The sequence below is a fragment of the Vanessa cardui genome, chromosome 17 (assembly GCF_905220365.1).
Source record: "Vanessa cardui chromosome 17, ilVanCard2.1, whole genome shotgun sequence".
Classification (NCBI taxonomy): Eukaryota; Metazoa; Arthropoda; class Insecta; order Lepidoptera; family Nymphalidae; genus Vanessa; species Vanessa cardui.
Genome location: NC_061139.1, coordinates 4,338,429 through 4,362,425, shown reverse-complemented (window position 1 = coordinate 4,362,425; position 23,997 = coordinate 4,338,429). Strand labels below are relative to the sequence as shown.

General features: G+C 32.4%; 2 protein-coding genes across 2 annotated transcripts; both read left to right on the top strand.

Moving 5' to 3' along the window:
• The first annotated feature begins 1,951 nt into the window (after positions 1–1,951).
• LOC124537097 lies at positions 1,952–4,448 on the top strand. The gene is made up of 3 exons (XM_047113815.1): positions 1,952–2,054; positions 2,313–2,461; positions 2,903–4,448. Exons 2-3 carry the CDS (start codon positions 2,324–2,326, stop codon positions 3,971–3,973), a joined length of 1,209 nt encoding a protein of 402 aa, XP_046969771.1. The 5' UTR covers positions 1,952–2,054; positions 2,313–2,323; the 3' UTR covers positions 3,974–4,448.
• Positions 4,449–5,531: 1,083 nt separating this feature from the next.
• Positions 5,532–16,278, top strand: LOC124536904. Its single transcript, XM_047113564.1, has 3 exons — positions 5,532–5,900; positions 10,429–10,649; positions 15,239–16,278. The coding sequence occupies exons 1-3, from the start codon at positions 5,783–5,785 to the stop codon at positions 16,142–16,144; spliced, it is 1,245 nt and encodes a 414-aa protein (XP_046969520.1). The 5' UTR covers positions 5,532–5,782; the 3' UTR covers positions 16,145–16,278.
• The last annotated feature ends 7,719 nt before the right edge of the window (positions 16,279–23,997 follow it).

The following is a 23,997-nucleotide window of genomic DNA, read 5'->3' as shown; positions in this document are numbered from 1 at the left end:
AGTGGACAAATCATAATTTAAAAATAAAAATGCGTATTAATAAAAAATATTCTATCATGCTTAGAATTAGTCCCCGTTCGTAGCTTCATCTGCGTTGAATTTATTAATCTCACTTCATATGATATTTTATAACATATTCATTTAATATCTATTTATGTTTCTCTATAACATTTACAAAAATATTATATAAAAATATTAATGGCATGTAAAAATGACATTAATTTTTTTTTTATATTATCTGTGTTACGTTAACGATGATCTTTTGTTTCGATATTTAATGACAGGATAATCTATTTTTTAATGTATATTTCAAGTAGAACATAAAAAACTACCTGATGTAGAAATAGTGACGTACAATAGAAACTGGTGTTGTAAGTTTCTATTTTTATATTTAGATTTTATAGTCAATAAGCTTTTGATCATCTTAATCAGGACCAGATTCTTTAGCGCGCGCGCTGATCCGCACGCGGGTAGCGACTCGTGGCAAATACGACCATTTTATTCAATCTTTTTTTTTTTAATCAAGATAATATTTTATATGGCAACACCTACCTTTGTCAACACAATTTTACGGTAAATAAATTTTTTATTTATTTTTTAAATTTATTTTAAGTTGGTTTTGGTAGCTATCGATAATTCGTGCGAAGTATGTGTCATTGTTGAGTCTTGCTCTCAAGTATCTAAGTAACTTCTGAGTGTGTGTTTTCTTGTAGACATAATAATGATTGTAAAGTTCTGGTAAGCAGTAATGTTAGTATATTTGTCATAATAGTCTATCGTATTTTTAATAAACTTTTACGAAACATTTATTTAAAAGGTTGTGACAAAAAAGTTTTTATATAAATAAATTTCACCTTAATTAGCAACTCCGTTGTTATATTTACATTTAAAATACAGTTTTAGCAGTAAGTATATATATATATTTAAATTAAAACTCGCATAACATTCTAAAACAGTACGTATAAATAGATTTAGATGACAAAATGCAAATTCATTATTTTAAAACGTAATTTGCACGTTTTCTACATTAGCACGTATTTTATAAACGGAGTGCCAGTTTAATAGGCAATAATCACATTTGACTTTTTTTCTGCCTAAGGCTAATAATTATACAGCCGTTGAGCGGCCGTTTTATAATTTACTATGGGTCAAACGTTTTTAAATGATAAAGGTAAAATATTTCGAAATTCAAAAGGACGTCTCGCGCCAATTTCTACCTGGCTAGAAAAAGTTGCCGAGAAGCAATTTAAGTCGTGTCCCATTTTGGGCCTGGTTCATTTGTTGCGTTACATTTTTTGTCTCTTTGCGTTACGAACCGACAAAGTAAGAATGGTATGGCGGTACTTATGATTTCGATAAAAGTAGTGTTATCTTTAAATAATAAATACCCTGTACAGTTACATACATATTTTGTATTATTTAAGTACGGTTTATTATATGGTAATAATCACTTGGGTTGTTTTAACGTTTTGCCTTTATGTTTAATGTGCTGTTAATTTACAAAGGAAGCCGAAAGTTGGGGAGTGGTAACTGCAATTTTAAAATATGTCACGTGGGTATTGTGTAATATAAACGAAATAACTCAGAAAGTTCTTAGAGACAAATATAGTTAAGTATTAACATTAATATTGACATTATGACTACTTCGTATGTAAGATAACATTTTAGAGGCTTAACTAAATCTTAATTTAATTATGTTTCCATTTCAATTCAATGACATTGCAGTTGACAACATTAAAAAATAATGTGTCGGAAACTAAAACTAGTATTCACAAATAAAAAAACTCCGTAAAATATTTCATACTAAAAGTTATTTAAGACGTCTCTGGGAAAGTATTTCACGCATGCTGGTAAGTTGATCCCGGGGCCACACGTGCTCTCTCGCACGCTATGAATGGCAGGGAAGGGACGGGAAGGGACGGGAAGCGACGCGAGGGACGTGAAGGCTTTTTTCAGGCAGTACCATCCGACCCGCGGGCGGAGACGCGTGTGTCGGGCTCAAAGCTCCATCAAAAACCGTTTATAATATTCAAATCTGTGATCGTGCTATCAAGGTTAGCAATAATTAATACAATATAACAAAAAAATGAATTTAAAAATAGCAAAGTTTATCTATTTTTAAAAATACATCCATTCAAAAATATTCATCTATAATATCTTAATGTATGCTTTTGAGATATTTTAAGTTTTAAAATACCAAAATAGACTTGAGAATTAATTTGCTAATTTCCGTGAATTTTGATATTAATTAATAGTGTGCAAAGATATTCATACTATTGGCAAGACATTAAATAAACGACTTTGATCGCCAGGGTCTGTCATAATGTCGTCGGATCCCGCACCTCTGTCTAAGACTGCTAAATATAAGAAGATAACAAAGCCTCTACTGGAAAGAAAACGTCGGGCACGCATCAATCGATGTCTCGATGAACTGAAGGACTTAATGGTCGGCGCCTTGGAGGTGAGTTTTTGTCCCCACGTTTTTTACATCTCCTTACGCGCCGTGACTTACACCTCATCCCATCCCATACCGAGATTTATTAAAATTTAAAACTAAGTAAAAACAAACCTTGTGAATTAATATATTCAAATGTTGTTCACATTTATAAATGTTATTTTTAGTAGGAATTAAATTACTGATTCCGACCATCAAAGTGCAATCCATCTTAATTCATTCACGCGCCATTTATGTTTATCTGGGACCGGTTATTATCTTTTTATTTGTTAACCGAGCACTTATTAAACGCGAACTGAACCGTAGCGAAACATGAATATAAAAATAAACGCCCTTTAATAAACAGAAGCTAACTAGTACTGTTATATTAATATGACGATTAACTCCCGTAACTCGCAACTCGATATGCACCTGCGTTTATATTGACCACTTTATTTTTGTTCCCAGATCGATGACGACAACTTAAGCAAGTTGGAAAAGGCAGATATCCTTGAGTTAACTGTTAATCATCTCACGAAGTTGCATAGACCTAAGGATCCGGTTTTGGAGGCGAAGAAATTTCAAGCCGGGTTCGGTCAATGTGCGGCTGAAGCTTGCAGATTTATAATGTCCGTGCCGGATTTAGACTCTAAAGTGAGTCAAAATTTAGTTGGACACCTATCGAGACTGATAACCTCTCAGCCGCTGACTATTCAAGTACCAGAGAGACCGACATTCTCTCCTCCAATATCACCTTCCTCAGTCGCTTCAGACAGACATCACTATTACAGCGACCAGGAGAGATCTTCGTCCGATGCCGAAGATTCAGTGTATTCAGCCGACAGCGCACCCAAACAGTGGTCGTTTGGAAGGTCGAATAATAATAAACAGAACGTTTCTATTACCGGTCTTTTAACTACAGTCGACAAACTGGTTTCGCATCATAGCTCCGAACAGGGATCAATAAATGGCCACCGAAATGGAACTTACTTCAATAAAGTACCAGCTGAGGCGAAAGACGTAATACTACAAAAAATCAGACAACATATCATGGACAAGCGGGGAAATGAAAACATTGCCAACGTCGATGTCAGCGCGAATTCAGAACTGCCTCTTGAACCCAGATACACGCGAGATGAAGCTTACAGAAACGACATTGCGTATCATTATCCTACGCCAAATTACCCGAGCAGTAACGACACTTTGGATCTGAGGAAAGTTCGTTCACCAATCAAAACATCAGTAATGACACATTCTTCAAGGGATCAAATTGAATATAGGAGGAGCCCGAATAGAGAAACAGTTGCAGTAGAAAAAAAACCTGAAGCAAGCGTTAATGTACCAGAATATTGCGAATTGCCAATGGATTACAGCAACTTGCCACCTAAAAAGAAAAGGAAACTAATCGAATATCAAGAGTACAAAAAACAAGAAGAAGCAAGGCGACAGCTCGATGCTTTTTATGCTGAGAAAAAAGATCGACGAGATGGACCACCGGTGGACCTTGAAATAGACGCAAACAAATGGCGCCCATGGTAATACTTTTTATGACACAAAACAATTAGGCAACCAGCAATTATTTACACTGCGTAATCAAATGCGTTTGAGCGTTCCTCAGAAGGGATTAGGTCCGTAGCTCTTTTAATCCCCGGATTAAAAAAAAACAATGCTCATAATAATACCACGCATTTAAACTGTCACTTCATTGTTGTGATACTAATTCTTCCACGTTAAAGCTTTAATTCGTTGTAACTTGTTATATTATTAGGTTAAGTATTATATTACAGAGATGTGCCTTATTTAAGCGTATAAGTTAAGAATAAGTATAATTTGAAAATATATGTAAATGTGCCATGTGTTTGATCTCCATGTCTTCCTGATATTTGAAAACATAATATGGTTAATCATTCTGTTTTATCTGTATGTTATTAAGTTTCGAATTACTTTCGAAACATTTATACGGTATTAATCGATTGTGTGATTTTTATTACCTTTATCGTATATTAAATATGAATACAAAAGTTATAAATACATGATTTTATTTTTAGTTACTCCCTCATCACTTTAATTTTTACATATCTTGACAATATTAAAACAAAAGACTTACATACTAAATTAATTTGAGATAGTTGCCTGGCTCAACAACACTAAACACTACTTTTTTTATTCCTATATTATAAAACTATAACAAGTAATAAAGTAAACAATAGTTTTCGCAGCAAAGTCATATAAACATCGAAAATGTTTATACCTTTATCAAAAAATACAATATTACAAATTGTAGCTTTAATAATAGCTAATTAAATAAGTAATTATTACTTTGGCGGCAAAAACAATGCCTGTTATATCAACAAACAACAAAGTGTGTCTTTAGTATTTTTTTTTATTTATTAAATAACGACAAATCCTTACCCTAAAACAATATATAATATTGTTTTTAGTGCGAGATTTTTTGGACATTTTTTTTAAATATTCATTTAAAAATTGTTAGAGTAGTGTTGGTAAGTGTAATATTGATAGAGTTTTTTAAGCCTGATAAAGATAAGCTTATGTTCGGTAAGAAAATTTAATACAACAAGCGACATCTATTTTAAAGAAATGTGTCTGACTAAAAATATGAAGTCAAATAGTTCAGATAATTAGCACTAGATGGCACATTACGTAGAGCTACCTAGCGCCATCTATATTTAAGCTAAGTGTTTTAAATATTTTCGACCTCTTTCGTGAATAGCACCATCTTCAGTTAGTTGTGAAAAACACAAAGACAACTGTAGTTGTTTATAATAGCTCTGCTATTCACCGCAAGGTGTACATAATAATAAATTTTTAATATTACAATAAATTTTTACATGTTTTTTTAAATGCTAAATGTTTAGTAAATAAAAAGATTATTGTTGTTTTTTTTTATTTTAATCCCAAATTATTTATTAAATATTTTATATATGACATATAAATGCATACTATTTTTTTAAAAGAACAAATAATTTAAAAATTTCTCCATCGTATACTTTTCAACGCTAGATGGCGCTATAGAGCTTGTAAGTTATCACAACAATATCGTACTCCCGTAGTAATGGATATTGTAGTGGGGCGTAGCGACCTCACACAACTCCATTCATTCAATGACATGCTTGCATGCTGGCTAGACGGTGACAATATAGTTCTCGAGCCACTGCACAGATAAAAAAAAAATGTGCTGCGCGCGATTTATAACGAACACATACGAAATTTAAAAACACGATTTGACAGTTTCTTTTGACAAATATTTTCTTGAATCGAACTAATCGGAATTGTGATGTTTTGGTGATAAGTGGAGTGTTTATTATTGAAATGTTGTTGTGACGGGCGATGCTTGTGGGGGAGCAGTCGCCGGCACCACGGGTGGTGGCCGGCTTGCGGAAACTTCGACCTGAATTGACGCCAGGGCCTGTACCTACGCCTGCAGATCCAAATCTAAGGATATCGGGTAAGATTTTATTAAACATAGCCACTTAATGTTTATTATTAAATATTTAACTAGGGCACAGAAGTGCAATGACCTTTACGATTTATAATAATTTACTAAGTCTACCTGCATTATTGCTGTTTTCTATAAGCATTATTTCGTTAAGTTTCTACTTAGTACGTTACAAAATCAAAACGAAATTAATAACGTAACGTCACGTACTGTGCAATAATTTTACGATTAAGTTTGGAGGGTAGAAATTTATTATTATCACGTAGGAAAATTGAATTATGATACTCCTATTTCTTAAATATTATCATTCAAAAATTGAGCATACAAAATATAAATCAACAAATATCTTCGCAGTTGTATCAATAATCAAATAAAAATTCGATGTAGAATTACATTGGAAGCAAATTTATCAATGGATTATGACTATTTTTAATGTAATTTATTGAGGTCCACATTTACACTGAGGACTTAAGCAAGTACATACAAATCAAAACTAAAAATGGCTACATATAGTACATACTCAACCGCGTGGAATACTGTCAATATTCGCTAATTAGTAATTCAGTGCGAATTATATGAATATAGTTTTGAATTATAAATATTTTAGTGAGATGGGTACCGAAACCGATCGTGTATCCTTTAAAGGAAACATCTGTCGTCAGTGGAGCGGAAAGCGAAGGGAATGAGTTAACATCTGGTACACACCACGACCATTGTTTAATTTAACTGTTCATATCGTGCAATATATTTGTTATAATAAGTATCAATGTCCGATACGTTTTGTTTAAAATTGTACGAGAGATTAATGATTATTCATTAAATTTGATTGAAAATTAGGTATATATAAATATTTAAAATATACGAAAATTTATAAAACGTTGATTAATTTATTTCAAATGTATTTTCTCATTGTTTTTTTTTTATATGAAAGCTTCGTTAAATGTAATACCACAATTCTAAATCATCATCAAAAAGTCTTTTAAATTCCTGTATATATGTATGGGGCTTTTCAATAATCTACAACTTAAGAGTTTTAAAAGTGAAATTGTTTTCGTGAGAAAAAAATAAACAAAATTGTAGAGATTGTTTAAGCAAATCTATGTATACATAATAAATTAATTGTAGGTGATTTTGTCTATGCTTTTGTTCAAAGTTAGTAATTAATCTCTTTAATGATACTTAGAAGTCGTGTTTGTTAATTATCCGTTTGTAAATATTTTCAATATAAACATTACTATATCGGAAAATGCGCCAAAAATACATTTGAAATAAACTACAATTATATCCTTATACTATGGACGTCCGTGATAAACAGTGAACCATAAATTATTTTATATGATGTAGGCATTTTAAAGGCCATAGATATTCAATTTGCTCGAAGACCTATAGTCAAGATAGAATTGTATCTGATAGTATGTCATCATAGTATATCAATATCGTTGATACAAAAGGTCTTATACGTCGTATTTAAACTCATATTTTAAGTCCTTCTATCTGTAAGAATTTCACAGCTGAACTACTGAACGAAATTTGATGAAATTGTAACCAAGAAAGCTTTAACAACAAGAAAAGATTAGCTAGAACTTATCTGAGACTTAAACCTACTACCAATCGCTGTAACACTCGGTCGAAATATACTATGTTATATATAACAGTGACACATAAAACTGATTTCGTCCTTATGTATGTTGCGAATATCTATCGTGCTTTTCCCCCTTTGCGGTTTCCATGGTAACTAATAATATATTTATATATATATCAGTTACTATGGAAACAAATAACATTACTTATCAATACTTAAATTCATTTAAATGCAGTTTTTTTGTTTATATTTTCTACTTTAACGAAAAATAATTGCTATAATGAAGAAATATAAGAAAATCAAATCAAAATATTTTTTTTTCGATTAGGCTCATAAAAACACCTTTTTATGTATAATACACAGTAGTAAATAAAATGTAAAGATTACACCGCTTCGGAAAGTACTTACGAGGAGAATCAGCAAGAAACTCAGCAGCTACTCTTATACAACATTTATATTATATATAAATGTTGTATAAGATATATATTAATAAAGTACAGTTAAATTTAAATTTATCCTACTTGGAACACACTAAACATGATTCCTACTTATAAACTAAACTAAAAAGTACTGAAGTGTCAGTACTTTTTGCCCCTGTGTATGTACATATGTTAACTTGCTTTTAATAGGTATGTAGTATGTACATGCACATTTATTAATTCATATTTTACTTAAAATTTTAACAACGAATATGGTCGAACTTGTACGTAGCGAACACTATTATATATAGATATATGTATGCCATAACTGTTATGAATATAACAAACAAAATCTAAGACACCCATTGACTCATTTGAATCGCTATCAGCTAAAATATTTACAATGTTATCTACGAACTGTATAATTGTTATGTATTGTTTCTATGGTCGTTGAACAAATTATAGTAATGGTTTGGGAGCTGGCCGGAATATTAATAAATAATTTTGTATACTAGCTCCGCCCCGACGTTACGTGTGCATAATGTTTATACATACGAATTTACAACTTGTAGATTGAAAAACAAACAGAATCTTTTTTTTATGTCTTTTCCAACGTGGAAAGTTGTAATTCTCAGCTTTTTATACTATACTATGCATGTATAATACATATAAATCGCATTAAATAAGTTGCGTAGTGCAAAATATCTAAGCGTAGAGACAACTGAAAGCGACTCGTTGACTTAATTGTTTTATACTATGTAGAGATTATAGATATCAAAGGCGCTAAAGATCATGCGATCTGATTTTTGTTAAATGTTTTTATTTAACACATTTAATTGCTTAAACAGGGAAATCCTGTGTATAACCTCCAATGCTGTATCGACTGAGCGGAATGTGACAAGGTCTATGTGCGATTATGGAATTTTAAAATTTTACTCCCATATAATGATATTTTAACACATGTATTGTTACATACCGTATATATAACGTACCGTACATACGTGTAGTAAACATTTATCGTATCGTAATTTTCTGTATAAATAAATTGCATCGCGGAAATGGGGTGGGTAGCTAGTGTTTTATAAGTAGGAATCACGGCATCGATTTATTTTATTAGCACAGATATTAGTATCGCGTGTTATTTGAATGTTTTATCGATGAAGCTCATGCTCTACTGACAGCCCAAATATAATCAATACTTGCGTGCGGATGGCATGCTTCGAATTTCAACTAAACTATTCAAGGCCTAACTAGGTTAAATAGTGACATTTGTTTCGTCACACGTTGGTTTAGCTTCGTAACTGTCATATTAGTTACATAGTAATATTTGTGTAGGTACCTGAGATAGTTAATTGTGTCTGTCGAGAACAAATGTATTTATTTGCTTTAATTATTCCATTGTCCGTTCGAAGCTGAAAATTAATTATCATTGATAACTTCAATCGTACAATTTGCCTTATTATACTTCCCGCATCATTTATTTTTACTAGCGAATCTGCCTACCCCCCCCCCCCCCAGTTTCGCAAAGCCGCGATACTGTCTGTCGTTGATGTTGTCTCATATTTATAAACCACCCTCTTTAATAACTCTATCTATTAAAAAAAACGCATCAAAATCCGTTGCGTTGTTTTAAACATCTAGTCATACATAGGGACAGATAGCGGTGAGCAACATTGTTTTATACTATGAAAAGATATTTTGTTTGACTTGGCGCTTTATAAAATAATACCCATCCCTTACATCACCTATGCGTCAATTACCTTGGAAATTAAGAAGTTAATGAATGATTTTAATTACACTGGCTTTCTCACCCTTCAAACTGAAATACAAAAATTAATAGTAGCACTAACATTGTTTTGTAAGTAACGACGAGGCGGGGCATATTCAGCATATTCTGTTTTAGCATTGAATGAAATAGAGTATTTTTAATATTGATCTCTCAAAAGCATTATGATTCAATACAATTATAAATCAGTCTACTTAAATAGTGTAGGAATTGTAATAATTGTTTCGAGAAATTGATGAGTATTTAGAGTGAGATTGGAATCGAGTTATGAGAGTTGCAGAAAATTGATCGAATATATATAAAAATTTTGAAAGGCTATATTTATATTCTCATGACTTGGAGCGTCTTCTACACATTGGGCTCGTGCTTTTGAAAATTCGTTCTTTTAGTATTCCTATAGCACTATGTATTTTTTACAAATGCTTTGATTCAATAATTCAAATAATTTTTAAAGTATATTTTGATATTGATATTTGCACCGATTATTTTGCAAATATCGCAGACGATGTTAAACAACATACAACAACTTGCTAATTAGAATAATAAATTGATGACGTCACGAAGCAAAAATACGTATCCATTGTCGATAACTGCACACTTAGGTGCTGGAGATAAAACAAACGCAACTGTAGATTGCAAAGACAATCGTGACCTTGACCTTTTTAGTCGTGTAGGTATTCTTGTAATTAATGATGGAGTAGGTGCATTATCAGTAATTAAGCTAAAAAGAACCTTTGTCTTTGTCTACAGGTGTCCTCAGACAGTATTACAATGATGACGATGAGTCATGGGCGTGGGTGCGGGCCGCGGTCCGTGGAGGCTGCCTGCTTGCCTGGCGAGATGGCACCCTTCCCCGTCGACCGGCAGCCAGGCTGCCGCTCAGGCACTTGCATCTGCGCGCTGCTGCGACCCTACCGAATGCCTTTCAGCTGTCGCGATTGCGGGACGACGTCTCTGTTGCCACTTTCCAGGTAAATTGGGAGACTATATTATATCCAATATATTAAACATGTTTTATTTTGATGTTGATATGTAATTGATTAGCGTAACCATCTCTTAAAAGATCGATTTTACCATTCGAATATACTAAACAAAATAAGTAGTTCTGCTGATAAGCAGATTTAGGCAAATTGTATTTTTTGGAAATTGGTACAATGGTTATATTACCGTGTTATCCCACTTGCCAATAATTTCAGTTAAAAGAAATATTGCTATGGTTATATTACCGCTAGCTTAGTGTTCTCCCACTTGTCAAAAATTTCAGTTAAAAAAATATAATTTGACTTTTAATATGTTTAAGGCTCGCTTAAAACCTTCAATATTTTAAATTGTTTTGGATAAATCAAACTAGCTTAGACGCGACTCGTAAGCTGTCATCATTATATTATGCAAAAAATCATTGTGTTTAATAAATCTAAAACGTGCTTGCGGATGACAATTAGTTATTTATTACAGTTACAGTACAGAACAGTTTATACCGTTTGTTGTTCTGCTTAATTGCTCATATAAAAAAAATATCTGCCATTTTTTTATTCCGATTTTTTTAACTTGATACATCTCATCCGAATAAAGTACTTTATCCCAAATTATCAATATTTATTTCTTATGTGAATATGATCTTTACGCAAACGTAATAACTTGTAATATCATATTACCTAATATATTCGTCAATTTGACAGTCGATTTACATGCACTTACTTTCTCGGGTCGAATAGCATCGAATATCGCGATAGGGAGCTGTTTTTATTAGTTGTATAAATTGGCAGAAATCGGTTTTATTGAATTTGCCGATGCTACATCTAAGTTGTGACGTACTCTACCTTTGTTTACCTTTAAATTATTCGCAAATGTAAGTTGTATAGGTGCATGCCAAACGTCACGTTTTATATGTGAATAATATCAGCTGACTCATTACGTAATAACACATGCTTACGAGACGGTTAATTGAATCATTTTCTCGATCGACTTCCGTCAATTTCAAACGACATGTTTGAACAGCTTTAAATTCATCGATAAATGCACGCGTTTGCAATATTAAATGTTTGTATCCGTTTAAATTTGTTTTTATTTCTCGTGAAAGATTTTCATTTGCCGTTAAAAAATAAATAAATAAGACTTCAACGTATATATACGATACGTTTTTGTTTATTCGAGAAGGTTAAGACATTTTAAATAATGATAGGTATAAGATTAACTTGAATGTAAAATTACTACCAACTTGACCGACTGACTGTAGATTTTACATTACATTGCGTTTTTTATGCGTGTAGTCATTCATTCATTCAATCAATCAATCACAAGTAAACGCACCGCTGTCACCCGTTTAACGTATAGAAGAGAACACGGTGTGAATGATTTCTACAAAAAATACATTTTGTTCAACGATATAAAAAAAATTGATAAATTTTATAAATAACGCCGTGCAAATTATATTAATTCGGTATGTCTTTCGAAGAATTTCGCGACAAGACTTAAAAGGCAACGTAGATAGTTTTTACAATAATTATACCTCGCTATTTATGTTGGTTAACCTTTTGCTGAGTATAATGTCTCACTGAACGATTTCGGTCTCTACAGTAAGGCTCTCAAGCGAATCTAGTCAAATACGACACGGCGATCCATCATGGCATTCAGAATGTAGACACTTTTTTATTGTTCGGTATAAATTTTTTTATCGCTTCTGCTTTACAAAACAAAATCCCAAGGATATCCATTAAAGTGATACCAGTAACAAAATAACGCTTTTGTGTATAATTTTTTTTTATTGTGAGCTATATATGTTATAACATACGAGCGATCCGCTCAGCTTCGCACAGGTGCAATATGGCATCACAGTACAAACTTCTAAAATTATCAGTCCTTCTGTACGGAATTGTCCACGTATTATATACTAAAACCTTCCTGTAATATCAGTCTATCTATAAACAAAACCGCAACAAAATCCGCTGTGTATTTCTAAAGATTTAAGCATACATAGGGACAGACAGCGATAAGCGACTTTGTTTTATACTATTTAATGATAAGTATATGAACGCTAAATTAGCGCTATTCCATGTTTTTTTTTTCATTTGCCTCAAAAAAACATAGAATTTTTTACTTAGTAATGAAAATTGAAGATGATAACTAAGTTACACACTGTGTATAATTATTTGAGCGACAGAATCGTCATATGTTTTTTATAGTACTTCACTTGTTGACCACATGTTGTGACAAGTGAAGTGTAAATTACACTAGTTATAGAAAACCTATTTGAAGTCTCGGGACAAATGTCGTAATTAGATGAGTTTCGAACATTTTTTTAAATGTCAATATTATTTGCCATGTTACGAGTTTGTAGAGAGCTGTAAGCAAATACACGGGTGTTTGTAGAAACAGTATAATTATGGACATTGGCCTTAAAGTACTTTCATATGTATAAATAACTCAAGTGTGTAAAAGCCCGCGAATATCTCACGACGGGGCATTGACCTCTTATTTATCTGAAAAGTATACAATGAGTTATTCCTAATCAAATAATATAAAAGTTATTAAATTGCAGTTAATTCAATTATATTAACAGCGACAATTTATTCAAATCAGTTCGTCAAAAACTAAAATTTTTACTAAATCCTCTTTTCTCAAGCTGAGCCTACCCGAAATCGATAAAATAATGACAATTAAATAGGCATATATTTTAAAACAAACTTTTAATTCAGAACTCTTTTTTTTTGAAGACTTTCTTACAACGCCTTGATGAATACCAAGCTTAGCTTAAAGCCCATCAATTTTGTCCATTACAGAATTAAAAAATAACATGACTCTTAAATAAGTATATCTTATTCATAAATGTTAATGGGTTCATTAAGAAACAGTCAATTAAGTAGTAAACAATATTATATTTTTTATCCCAAGTGTAAATGTCTTTATTGCGTAGGAATGCAAACTACAGTTAAAAAACAAGGCATTGCATTTAAATAACTTTATAATATAATCTGTTACAAAGCGATTTATTAGAAGTGAATATATTTAGTAATTATTTATCTGTGGTACAAGAATTCAGTCAATGCCGATACGTCCTTGGAGACACGTTTATGATTGCAATTATTGAATAGCTATAATAAATATGGTACACGTGTTGTATAGTCATCCTAAGTTTATTTTACAATTAACCATAATCGCCTATGTATTGAAATATATCAACACTGACACACGCTAAACATAACGGTTGACCTTGAAATCGTTAACATGAGTATATATCTATAATATATAGTAATTAAGTGCCTCATTTTTTTATTCACTGGCTATAAGCTTGGCTTAAGTTCTAAAATTATATTCTGGCTATTCAAAAGCTATTAATTTTGTCTGAGAAATGCTCACGAGGTTTTACTGTTGGCTGCGCAGTTGGCCAATTTCCATTGGCTAAATAAATAAATACTAGTATTATTAAAGCGTAAATATCGATCGAAAAATAAACATTGTCTGCTTGAAATTGTTTTAGAAGTAATAGAATTGATCAAGGCAGATAAAGTTTTACACAAATACAAATGTAGGGAATTCTATCTACTCATCATTATTTGAAGCTGGATATTTCTTTCTCCCTTATTGCATACTTAATCTTCCAAAGTGCGACAAGGATAACTGTTTTCAACGAGAAACATATGCAGACATGATAAACCTTAAACTTTTGTTGTTCAACTTGTAATGATGACGGACACTGCGTTTTATTCATTCATCCAGTTTTTGTTATATTTAACATTGAAAATGTCACGTTGCTCTGTCTACAATATCTTTGCAAATAATTTATGAAAGTATTGTTATTGAACAATGACAGATGCATGTGACTGAAGTACACATTGTTGGGAGTCGATTCGTTATGCACGCAAGGAATTGAATAATTGCATTTGATTAACAAACACCGGTAGCCGGCTAATTGATAATCGTCTCGGCTTAATCTAACGTAATTGTAGTTGTTTCGAATCCGGTTCGAAATCGATTTTATTCCTATCCGATTTTTAAATCGATTGAAGAAAATTTGACGAATCTCTTTTTGATATTATTTGTATCATTCTTATTATCATTTATATTTAATAATATGTCATACGACATAAAAATGTTTAATATTTTTCTGTAAATAATATGTGAACGTAGGTAAGTTTACACAATAGAATAGGAACGTCTTGCAAGACGTTCGGATCCCCTTCCAAACTCACCTTTCTCACGACTCGCTCGATTTAATAGACCTCAATAAAGCGCAACACCCGTAAATCATTGCTCCTTTGTATTTCGCGATCTTTTGATGGTACTATTTAACATAAGAAGGGCTAGAAAGCGAAGGTGTTGACACGTAAAGAAACACGTTATGACGAGAGGAAATCCCTGTTTCTCTACAATGGATAATAGTCTCGACTAGTTCCGTTCTTACGGTCCGTTTGGAATGGTTACCCTTTATTAAATGTTTACTATGAAACTGCTATTCGTATTCAAATTGCAATTTTCGTACTATTCAACTTGTTCGAACGATTGAGTCATAAATCTGCGTTTTTATTATTGTCGATTATAATGCTGTTTTTCTTTGTTGCAGGCTTGTAATGCGACGGAATACGCCCGTTGGGTGCGAGCGCTGTGCGTCGAAATACTCGGACAAACACCTCTACCACAAGTCAGATTCTTGGATGTGTTGCCAGCTGCCGACACGTGTATTAAGGAACCAAAGAAAATACCCATACATGAGACACCCGCATGTCCTCCCAGACCACCTCCGAGGGCTCGAAGAAGGCTGCTGACAGCCTCTGAGACTCAGTTACCTCGGAGAGACCACTCACCTGCCGCAACGGACGAGGGCATCGTCGTAGAAGACGACGACTATGATTCATCGTCCGATCGCAGCCTTGACCTATCTCTTTCCCTCGACGCTTTAAAGACCATTGATGTGGTCGACGCGACAGTACGAAAAGCTGAAATTATCAAATGCGATAATTGCAGTAAACTGAATGCGAGTCCGCCACAACATCACACATTACCGCGTGCGAGAACTACCGAAACTGAGCTAGGTCGACATAGGTATCTAAAGCGCTGGGAGGGCACAACCGGAGGAGCGGAGAGAGGCAGATTTGCAATGGAAGCGGCCAGAAGAAAAACTGCTTCACTTGAGAATCGTGCGAGATCGTGTTCCCCGAACTCTCACGAAGTGGCGACACAGTATGTTCCTGTGCGAGAAAGGCGTGCATTGTTTGAATCACTGTCCCAAAGCGGTGGAAGCTTAGCACGGAGCAGTGAGCAGTTAGCTCGTCCCGTGCCAGTGGCGGAAACGACACCGAGGCGCGCGGCATCACTTCACGACCTCCAAGCGCCTCCGACGAGGTCAGTGAGCGATTTGCGGCAATTCTTTGAGGCGGTTGCGCGAGGTGCGGGACAATGCTCTGGCCTCCAGAGGCTCAGCGCGCCGACGAATCCTATAGGCGTCTTCGCATCGCTCACTTGTGCCTGACCGACATTTTGTAAATATTGTAAATAGCCTAGACTCACGGCGTAGACCGCCGACTGTCACTAAGTCGTTCGTTTTAAGACTGTTAAAAGTATTGTTATAAAGTACCTAATATAAATGAACTGTATTAACTATTACGATGTGTTTCTTTAACGCCTCCACATGCCTGCTACTTGAATTGTTATTATTGCTATAACGAGCAGTGACCGAATACAGACGGTAATTTTAATAGAAACTAATCATTTTTATTGCGTACTGCAGCCGTAACCAATTGTTTGCAACTAAAATAACTGATGCTCTTAATAAAGTTTTGACAATGATAGTTGCTTTAAATGTCACTCAGCGCGCCCCAAAGGTCGACTCGCGGGCTCTAGTCCTTCACACGATCCGACTTTGTGTTGTAAATGTTCTATTGCAAAACGTTACTTGTACCGTGGCTTTGAACGAAGCTAAATATTAATTTCATATTCTTTGTATGTTCGGCCTTACGAAAATGACTTTCGGTGCGCCCACTTATAACTTCATAAGGAGAGATATCAGCTCTGGATAACGTCATTCTTTACCAACTTTGCTATTCTTTGAAAAGCCTTCAGAGAAATGCTTGATTTTATCTCAAGTAATGTCATACGTAACTTTCTGGCTGAGTAATCTTGACTACTAGAAATTCAATTATTTTTTGTGTTATGATACCTTTTTTTAAATAATCATCATTTTTATCAAAATTCTAATGAAACAAAACACAATTAACGTATTGTTTCCGGTAATGAAATTACGAATACGCTTGGAATGATAAGAATCCTTAATGAGATAAGACTTGCTTCCGAAAATGAGATTAGGATCGTGTGACATATTCTGATAAGTAATGGTCGAAGTTTTCACTACTAATTCTATAAATATTTTTACTTTTAACTTGGTAACTATTTATGAGCATTCCACCTGACTTTGCTTGCATTAGGCTTTGCTTTATACATTGTTATAATGCGCTTAGTATTGGACTCCGATTCATCATCTTTAAATAATGTATTCAAAAATTACAATGTCCCAGTCATCTTCATAACGGAAAACAGAAAAACGAAATATGGCTTTTTATTGGTAAGATAACTGATGGTAAGTTGAATTGTAAATTAAATTTGAAAGCAATAAATTTAGCATTAAAAGTAATTTAGAATTCATATATAACCTCTTTCGATTAGAACTCTTTTTATTATTATATTGACTAGCTATATTGTAAGGAAGTATAACTATCCCTTACATCGCAAATGCGCCACCAACATTGGGAACTAAGATTTTCATCCCATTTTCATCACTCTCACACTTCAAACATTAGGTATTTCAAGCTATAAGCGTAACAGAAACAAAATACATCAATTTGACACATTACCAAGACGATTATAATTGGACACTATTAAATGATATCGTATGATGCACTATTAGTACACTATTAGTCTATTAGTATTAGTTAAATGTTTAATTACAAGACCGTCTTTTCTTTTTTACGTACACACTATTATTGTTTCAGTACCTACAAAAAGAGGTTTTTTTAACTTTGTTGTCAACAAAATAATTATCATTAACATGCAGCTATTTCTAAACACGACAGTTCAAATGTTAAACTGAAGTAATTACCCGTTTAATTGAGACAAAGTACTGATACTAACTTATAAGACTATTTACGTAAACTAATTGATACAGACTAATTGTTAAAGGTTCTTGGAAGTCATAAGAAGGCGTAGAAGACTTGCGAAAGCTAGTTCTGTGAATGCCCGCTTATTCAATACTTATTGTAATTAAATCCTGCTTATAATTTAACAAACCTTCTTATTCCCTTTTTTATTAAATGATCGGCTCTAAGTTCTAAAGTAACTTTACATATGATGTTCATTTTTTACCAATAAAAAGATACGGAACGAAATTTTAGCGTTATATAGTGTTTAAGTCGAATATGGGTTTAATAAAATTCTAAATCTTTCCCGATTTATATTAGATTTTTTATTCTAATTCTTTGGTCAGGCACTTCATTCGAAAAATTTTATTAAGTGCTCAAAACTGCTATTTAATTGTAAATACACATAATTATGTCCACACAATACATATATTGCAATGATATCTAGACAAAATTATATCCAACTTTCAACAATCTTCGAGCAAGGTGAACCCTAACAAACATTACTTTGTCTTAAAATAGCATATTTACAGAAAATATTTATCATCAAACAATTGGCATATTGACTAGTCGACCTCCAACTCAGTAATAAAATATATGAACATCTATTCCGGCTATGCATGAGTATAGCCGTAGTTGAGTGAGTTTATTTTTCTAACGATAATTTCACTCAATAAACGTCAACAATTTGTTAGTTGCAAACTATATGGATATTTCTCACAAATTTGTAACAGGCAACAATCGAATCAATCGAAAATATACTTGAATCTTAATGCTCGATAATTTTAAATGTCAAGCTTTATTAGATTGGATGTTCTTCAAAGATTCTATCGAGAAACATCGCAAGAATCTTGAAAAAAAGTAATATAATAGTTTTTATCACATAAGACATGAATAAAGAACGAATTTCTTTTATATTCCACTCATCTGTTTCCATATCAGAAAGTGGTTACATCCTTACTTTTAGCGGTAAAGTAACTTATGATTAAGTAAAAATGTAGAGCAAAGCTGAAACTAGTGTACAAGAATTGCATGTCATGAGAAACGAAAGTAAATTAGTCAGACTTATTGCGTTCAAAGAAATCTCTTTGGGACATCATAAGAACAGCATCTTAATCTGTACCAACGCCCTACATACGCTTTAAGCAACAAATTTTAATTAAAAAAATGAGTCAAAAGGTTAATTATTGTAGACGAACACTTGAAATATGTATATTTAAAATCTTTCAATCATACACACCACTTAAGTTATACAAAATCCTTTTCATGACATAAAAAAGATAATATATGTAGTATATGGTAACTCTTAATTTCCCATGGCTGGGCTAAGGCCTCCTTTTCTTTTTAGGAGAAGGTTAGAGCGTATTCCACAACGCTGCTCCAGTTCGGATTGCTAAATTCACATGTGCAGAATATCTTTAAAATTAGACACATGCCGATTTCCTCACGATGTTTTCCTACGCCCAGCTGAGATGAATTTTAAACACAAATTAAGCACATGAAATTTCAGTGGTGCTTGCCTGAGTTTAAACCCGCACTCATCGGTTGAGATATACGCATTAAAGATAATAAAAGATATACCTCAAAAAGATAATAAAAAAACAAACTCAAGTAACAACATAAGAAGCCCTTTCTTAAATTTCTGGACATGTTCTAATGCCACCAAATTAGCAGATGGAATGTGAGCGTGTCGAATGATGGCTGCAACCACACAATCGTAATTCAATCCACACAAAAAATACTCGGACAAAAGATAGTAAAACTCACAAAGGGTGCCGGGGATGACACAGGTAGCTTATAAAATGAATTTGGACGATGAAAAGGTTTATCTGACTTAGATTCTTGATTTATCTTTCCATCTTACTTAAGAATATTTAAAACCGTTTCAGTAACATTGTAAGGAATATAACTTTACATAATTTCATTGCTTTAATCAAATAATGAATAATTGACACTAAAAATTTCTTATTTTATCAAATAGTGTTTTAAAATAAAATTACTTTAATATTAGTATATTATTGACGGATTCATTGTTCAAATTTATTTTTATACAGAATTTTGAAATTATTTATCATATTACACGTTTTGAAATTTCAAACAATATTTCAAAACTTCTCAGAAATACGGTAGAAACATTATAATAATATTAAATTATAGTCCAATTGAAATACAAATAGTTATATTACTTCGTTGGTCGTAAGACTAGCCTAAGGTTTTCAGGTCGAATGTATGTATAAAAATATAAGGATGTGTTCAGATTACTGAACAGAATTAAGGAAAGTATATTGTACTTGTACCTGCGCACAAACTTTTATTACTATTATTTAAAAATCGAATGAACCATTTCTTAATTAGAGCTGTAATTAATCGAATACCATTATAGCTAAACCAGTCATACTTATCCATTTATGTAAACAAATAACACATTTTTTTAGACCTAGATAAAGTGCACTTGCTGAGTGATTCATGTTCAAGTGACTGGCGATAGAATTTTTTTTTTTCGGGCTGCTATAGGCAAGGTCGACACGCTGTTAATAATAAGGTTAGTTGTATTTAATTGTAATAAACGTGCAACACTGGCGAAACAGATTAAAAATATCATTTTAAAAATTGAATGCAACGTTCTTGAATTGAACGTGTTCATAATAAACATTACGTGAATGAATTATTTTTATTATAATACATATTTTACTATGCTATTAAACGTTTGTATTCTGTTATGCTGCATGTAACTAAATAATTTTGTTTTTTTTTTTTTTTTCCTCTTTAACATTGTTCTTATTATACTAGCGACCCGCCCCCGGCTTCGCGCGGTTGCAATTCTGATACTAAATATACTATAGACTTTATTTATTTACGACAACACATTAGAAACTTCTAAAATTATCAGTGTTTCTTTACTATATTGTTCATGCATTGTATACATAAACCTTCCTCTCGAATCACTCTATATTTAAAAAAAAAACCGCATCAAAATCCGTTGCGTAGTTTTAAAGATTTAAGTATACAAAGGGATATGGGACTTAGAGAAAGCGACTTTATTTTATACTATGTAATGATAATGTTTCTCAGTTTTGTTTTCTTAATTTGTAACGATAAATTAAAAGTATAATTTTGTAACCGACATAAAAAATATTGTAAGATATGCTATGATTACAAGCAGCCGTTTCCTGCTGATGGTCACTTGATAACTGGGAATTTGGAGACCCCTATGAAACCCGCATATCTGTGTAACGGTTGTACTATCATATATCATAATAATTTCGAGGCGGATTATCATTTGATAATAATTAACATGATAACTATAATATTGTGAAATTTAAAACGACGAATAATACAAACTTTAACAAAAATATTACTGAAAACTGTTTTCATCCTAAGTTTATTTCATATATAAATAAACTTATTAAGTAAAAATAATTAGCGGCGTTTATTATGTAGATAAAAAAAACATCGATAAAACAAATAAAAGTAAAGGCAATCCCAACACTATCAAAATAAATCAACGCGAAACGTATTTACAACGAATTGATAATTATTAAATCTGTAAGTAATTTCTCCTAAGCGTTGAGAGAAAACAAATTATTACGGTCTCTGGAAATCAAACTCGACGGTCTTGTTAGTGTTTGTATCAAAGTCGAACGCTTTATATAAAACTGGAGTCAAACCTGTTATTTAATCATTCGAATTCGTCCTTCGCGAACCGGTAAACTAGAGAAAAGGCAGCTGTCTTAAGACGTGCTATAAACCTCGAAACATAATTTCTATTCTGCCAAAATAGGCCGTATTTCATTAATATTGAAACTAAAATAGCGTCACGTACTTTGTGCATAGCTGCATTGTATTATAGTACGAGTTCAACTATGAGAGAATCTAGTTGCAGGGATTAAATTCGACAGTTGAAGGGCAAAGGGTTGAGGAAAAGGTATATGTATAATAGAATTAATCTTATCTCTTTTTACGGTGATATCCAGTCTGTGGTTCAAATGTCAAAATCTAAAGATGTGTGGGAACAGATGATAGTATATAATTGTATCTACACAATGAGAAAGTCTTCAACGAACTACACTTACATCTTTAAACTAAAATTATTTAGGTTGTAAAATTTGAAAGTCTTATTTGAGTACGACTTTTCTATATATAAAGTTTCATGTGGCGTGTGTTTCGATTTGGAATCATAATCATATTCTATATTAGGCATACTTAGTTAAAAATGGATGTTTCGTTAAGATTAACTACATGATCGCTTTTAACCAGAAACTATTTCCATCGTAGAAGTATCTTAATATTATATATTTGGGTATTAAGAATGTTTGCGTATTAAATAAAACGTAAATGATGTTTGTTCAATTCTATTTAGAACCAAAACAAAGATAACTACACATAACAATAACTAGAGTTTATTCCAAGAATCTGCTCCAGTTTTTTTGCGCAAACGTGGCAGAATTTACACCATAATAAGGATGCTTCTGAGCAATCTCATCCTTTATCGCCAGTCAGGAGATGAATTATAAACACAAGTTCACATAAAACTATTATCACTTGCCTAGATTTGAACTCGCGACCTTCAACCACGTGTCGTATCCACTGGGCCATATCAGCTCTGTAATTACAAGTAGATTTATTGAAATGTATTTGTTTTTAATCAAAAGTTGTTTCTTAATTAATCATTCATACTATTGTTCCAATTGATTGGGTTATTTTTAACTTATCATACCTATTTCATTTCATGCTTTATGGATACTTTTTTTTCTTAAATCAGCAAAATCTAAGAATGCGTCATTATTCAGCCTATCGTATTCTATAACTTGGACATAAATCTCCGAAGATGCGTCTAAGCTCCTAGATCTGCCTACCGCATCTAGCCTGTTTTGAATAAAATATATGTCATAAATATGTATAGTACGACACAAATAAGATGTAGCATCGGCAAATGCAATGGAATAAAAATAAAACCGATTACTGCCGATTTACACAACCAATAGAAATAGCTCCCTATCTCGCCATTCGACGCTATACGTCGCTATAGATTCTTGTGTCAGAGAAAGCAAGTGCATGTAAATCGACGTGTCAAATTGACGAATATATTCGGAAATATGATATTACAATTTATTACGTTTGTACAAAGATCATATTCGCATGAGAAATAAATATTGATAATTTGGGATAGCGTACTCAATTCGGATGTGATCGGCTTTACGAAATGCTACATCTAAGTTGTACATAATTGTATTATGTCAATATATAAAATGAATTAATCATTGTCCACGTTTCAATTTGATTGATGATTAATAATATGAATATTTAAAAAGATTAATAAACAAAAATGGTTACATGCATTTATATTTCGCCGTATGTTATGCCTTTTACATCGATTGTGGCTGATGCCGTTATATGAACAAAAAGCTCGTGCAAACATCTTTAATCGATATTTTAACAAAGCGCCTTACGGTATTTCGGTAATGACGTAATTAAGGACATGCCTACTTCGATTTGGTTATTTGTATCTAGAAGAGATTAATACATTTAAATATATTTCTTTTTTAATGTTACTGTTCTATAAATTGTGCTACTAGTATATCTAATTTTTCCGTATCAAGCTAATCTTTACCAAACAAGACACTTACGCTTTTATAATTATTTATATTATATATACATAGATATCTGAGTTTGCGTGTATTATTTCCGTATATTTATTTCAGATACTTATTTCAGATTTTAATCATTAAGATTAAAATCTGAAATAAGTATACATATTCCAAAAAAAAAACAACAAATATTTAATTCTACCTAAAATCTACTTAAGCTTTTTCAATTTTAAAGAAAGATAAAAGCACATTAATTCTTTGGCTTCGAATGTAAAACAGCCCTTTTTTGCGTCGATTAAAAATAAAAAACCACGACCGAATGGGAACAGCAATTTGAAGGCAGGTCAAAGGAATAGTGAATTTAATGTCAACAATCAACTTCCACACAAAAAAGTCGTAAGTAATTATATAATTATACGCTTCTTAAACAAAAATACAGATTAAAAAAAACGTCTAGGAATATTTTAAAGCTTCGGGAAACATAAAAACAATTGTCTTGTCTTCTAAGAACACACGGAACAAAAAACTGTATAATTATTAAGCAGATTAATGTTCCACTGTGCCACTGATGTTTTAAATATAACAGTTAAGAGTAGGAAGCCGTA